This window comes from Cherax quadricarinatus, chromosome 19 (assembly GCF_038502225.1).
Source record: "Cherax quadricarinatus isolate ZL_2023a chromosome 19, ASM3850222v1, whole genome shotgun sequence".
NCBI classification, from domain to species: domain Eukaryota; kingdom Metazoa; phylum Arthropoda; class Malacostraca; order Decapoda; family Parastacidae; genus Cherax; species Cherax quadricarinatus.
Genome location: NC_091310.1, coordinates 34,931,262 through 34,935,178, shown reverse-complemented (window position 1 = coordinate 34,935,178; position 3,917 = coordinate 34,931,262). Strand labels below are relative to the sequence as shown.

The 3,917-nt window shown below is 40.4% G+C and overlaps 1 protein-coding gene across 6 annotated transcripts in view; it reads left to right on the top strand.

Moving 5' to 3' along the window:
* Nucleotides 1-451: 451 nt before the first annotated feature.
* The window catches only part of LOC128688261 (U8-agatoxin-Ao1a), a 223,137-nt gene continuing 219,671 nt past the window's right edge, over nt 452-3,917 (top strand). For 4 of the 6 annotated variants that reach the window (XM_053775983.2, XM_053775980.2, XM_053775984.2 and 1 more), the window contains exon 1: nt 453-643. In XM_053775983.2, coding sequence (XP_053631958.1) covers nt 562-643 — 82 coding nt within the window. In that variant the 5' untranslated portion in view covers nt 453-561. Of the gene's footprint in view, nt 644-3,917 lie in introns of all 6 variants that reach the window. The other 2 variants (XM_053775981.2, XM_053775985.2) reach the window with 2 other exon arrangements.

Here is a 3,917-nt window from a genome sequence, read left to right as displayed (position 1 = left end):
GAGGGTAATCGATGATTGGACTGCTGTGTGTGTGACGTCATGGCACCATGGCACTCAACAGATGTCATGCCAATCATCAACTAACTACACCTTCCATCCATCCCATCCATCCAGCCTTACTAAAAACCCAAGACGAAAAAAACGTAAGATATTAAACCAAATCGACATAAAACTACGAATTTGAGGGGACCGAAGACAACATAAGGAGGGGAAAACAGAGTGTACGTATGGGGCGCATCGTGTGGATGGCAGCGGAGTTTAGAGGTGGTGGTAGGTGGTGTGTGTGTGTGCGTGTGTGTGTGTGTGTGCGTGTGTGTGTGTGTGCGTGTGTGTGTGTGTGTGTGTGTGTGTGTGTGTGTGTGTGTGTGTGTGTGTGTGTGTGTGTGTGTGTGTGTGTGTGTGTGTGTGTGTGTGAGAGAGAGAGAGAGAGGGAGGCGAGAGCAGCCGGCTACACCCACAAGACAGAGGGTCACTCGCTGTGCAGACACCACACGCAGTACACACACACACAGCGGCTCCTCCTTCTCCTCTTCTTCGGCTCAGACAAGTGTCTCTGGCACCATGGGTAGCAAAGTGCTGGTGATGGTGGTGGCACTCTGCCTCTTGCTCAGTGTGGTCCTGGCACAACCTCTCCTGGAAGAAGGTGAGTGTATGTGGGGAAGGAATACTTCCTGCTGTGGTGAGGAAGTATACCTTCTGGTGTGGTGGGGAAGATACATAGGTATCCCTTCTTAAAGGGTGGGGAAAATAGAGACATATACCTCCTAGTGTGGTGGGGAAAGTGGGAAATTATCCCTCCTGCTGTGGTGGAGAGGGCAGGGAAGATTTTCTTTAATATACGTGACAGTTGGGGGGATTTCCTCTGTAGGTGTTGACAGGTGTGTGTGTTTGACAGATGTTGGAACAGACAACTACAGTAATTTCTTTCAACAGCTGTTCAAGGTGCTATTAACAGCTGTTAAAATTGTTAACAATCTGTTAATTCGTTAACAACTCTTAAAGTTGTTAACAGATGTTCAAGGTGTTGTTAACAGCTGTTAAAGATGTTGTTAACAGCTGTTAAAGTTGTTAGCAGTTGTTAAAGGTGTTCACAGCTGTTAAAGGTGCTGTTAACAGCTGTTAAGGTTGATGTTAACAGCTGTTCAAGATATTATTAACATCTGTTAAAGGTGCTGTTAACAGCTGTTAAAGATAATGTTAACAGCTGTTCAAGGTGTTGTCAACATTTGTTAAAGGTGTAAATATCTGCGAAAAGTGTTGTTAACATCTGTTAAAGATGTTGTGAATATCTGTTAAAAGTGCTGTTAACAGCTGCTCAGGGTGCCGTTAACAGCTGTTAAAGGTGCTGTTAACAGCTGTTCAAGGTGTTAACAGATGTTAAATATGTTAACAACAGTTAGAGGTGGTCTTAACAGCTATTCAAGATTTTGTTAAAAGCTGTTGAAGGTGTTAACTGTAATAGATGTTAACAGCTGTTAAAAGTGTTAACATCTGATAAAGGTGTTAGCAGCTATTAAACATGTTGTTAACAGCTACTAAATGTGTTTTAACAGCTGTTCTAGGTGTTGTTAACAGCTGTAAAAAGTATTGTTAATAACAGTTAATTGTGCAGTTGGCAGCTGCTATACTGATAGCTCTTAAGAGGAGAGTTATCTGCTGTTAAAAGTGTCCAGTTAACAGCTGTTAAAAGTGGAGTTAACGACTATTAAAAGTGGAGTCAACATCTGTTTAAAATGGAGTTAACAGCTGTTAAAAGTAGAATTAACAGCTGTTTTAAAAGTGGAGTTAACAGCTGTTAAATGTGGAGTTAACAGATATTAAAAGTAGAGTTAACAGATGTTAAAAGTGGAGTTAACAGCTGTTAAATGTGGAGTTAACAGATATTAAAAGTAGAGTTAACAGATGTTAAAACTGGAGTTAATAGCTGTTAAATGTAGAGTTAACAGATATTAAAAGTAGAGTTAACAGGTGCTAAACATGGCATTTACAGTTGTTATTAGCAGATGTGTGATATAAGATTGTTTGTGAAGATGCTAACTGTTGGTGAAGGTAATAAGTCCAATAATGGTATGTTAATAGGCCCATTAATAGTGTTAATAGGTCTGTTAATGGTGTCGTTAATAGGTCCATTAATGTTGTGTTAATAGGACCATTAAAGGCGCGTTTAAAAGTCCATTATTAGAGTGTTAATAGGTATATTAATAGTGTGTTAATTGGTCCATTAATGGTGTGTTAATAGGTCACTTAATTATGTATTATTTGGTCCATTGATGGTGCATTGTTAGGTTATTAATGGTGTGTTAAAAAGTCCATTAACTGGTTACTTGATGGTATATTAATAGGTCCATTAATTTGTATTATTAAGTCCATTAATGGTGTGTTATTAGGCCTATTAATGGTGTATTATTAGGCAGATAATTGGTGTAGTTATCAGGTCATACCCACTCTTATAACTGTGTATACACTCTTCCTGCAGCAGTTATTGCTAACCTTAATAAGGTTCATTTTTGTCTTTGGTTTAGATTTATATTCTCTTGTCCAAGGTTTCCTCTCAAGCATTCTCTCTCTCTCTCTCTCTCTCTCTCTCTCTCTCTCTCTCTGTCTGTCTCTCTCTGTTCCTTCTCTCCGTCTTCCCTCGCTTCTTCTTCCCTGTCTCCGACTCTCTTACCAAATTTTCCAATGATCTTGTTCGTTGCCATTTTTGATCCTTTTGCTGTTCTCGTCTTCAGTGTTCTAGTGTGTGTTCCTCTCGTCTTCAGTGTTCTAAGGTTTATTCTTCTCGTCTTCCTCTGAGGGTCAGTTATATCTCCGGGCTCTTGAAGGTCGATCCGTCGATGCTAGAGGGCTCTTCATCCAAGGAAATGAAGTTGCATTTCCACTGTTTATGTAGAACTTGATTGTCTCCCATTTCCAAGGTGCTGTATGAGCCATACGGGCTTAGTGCCTCCCAATTAGAATACTGCTACTACTACTACTACTACTACTAATACTACTACTACTACTACTACTACTACTACTACTACTAATAATAATAATAGTAATAATAATAATCATCATCTTCATGGGGAAGTGGAAAAGAATTCTTCCTCCGTAAGCCATGTGTGTCGTAAGAGACGACTAAAATGCCGGGAGCAAGGAGCTGGTAACCCCTTCCCCTGTATACATTACTAACTTAAAGAAAATTGTTCGTTTTTCTTTTTGGGTCACCCTGCCTTAGTGGGATACGTCCGGTGTGTTAAAAAAAATAATAATGATAGGTAGTCTTAGCTTGGGGACAAGGACTAGTGTCGGAGATGACCTTTGGACTTTCTCCAGCTTTCCTCAGTGTGGGCTTTATGCCGGTGCTTCGTACTTTATAATGGATATGATGTACATTGTGTATACAGTCTTCAAAGGTCTCTTTGTTGAGGCTCTTTTGTTTTGCTAGGTGCGTGCTCACTGCCTTTGTTATTCATCGTGTTGGTAGTTTACTGACAGTTTACACCATGTGGAGCCCTGCCGTTACGGTTATTTGGCTGAGGTGTGCTTAGGTAAACAAACCATAGAACGGGTGAGGTTTGAACCCATGGCAAGTAAATCTCAAAACTCCAGTATGCTTAAGTGTTTTACTCACCCCAGGGGTCCATTTTGTTGTGGTTCGTAGCTTTCATCCTTTATTTAATATACCGTATCTTGTCTTCTCTCTCTTCGATTTTTCACACTCGTGTGCTTGAAGCTTAACAACCACTCGTCTGACCGTTGCTGCAGTCTTCCCAGGTAGTTTTTTTTCCTGACATTCTAATCCTCTGTAGAATTAAGTCCTCTGCAAACATGGATACCAAGGATGTACAGCCAATTAGTTTACGTATAACAGGAACAGTAATGGTCCCAGTAAGGAGCCTTGTGGAGCACCACTCGTGTAGTACATGTTTATTCCG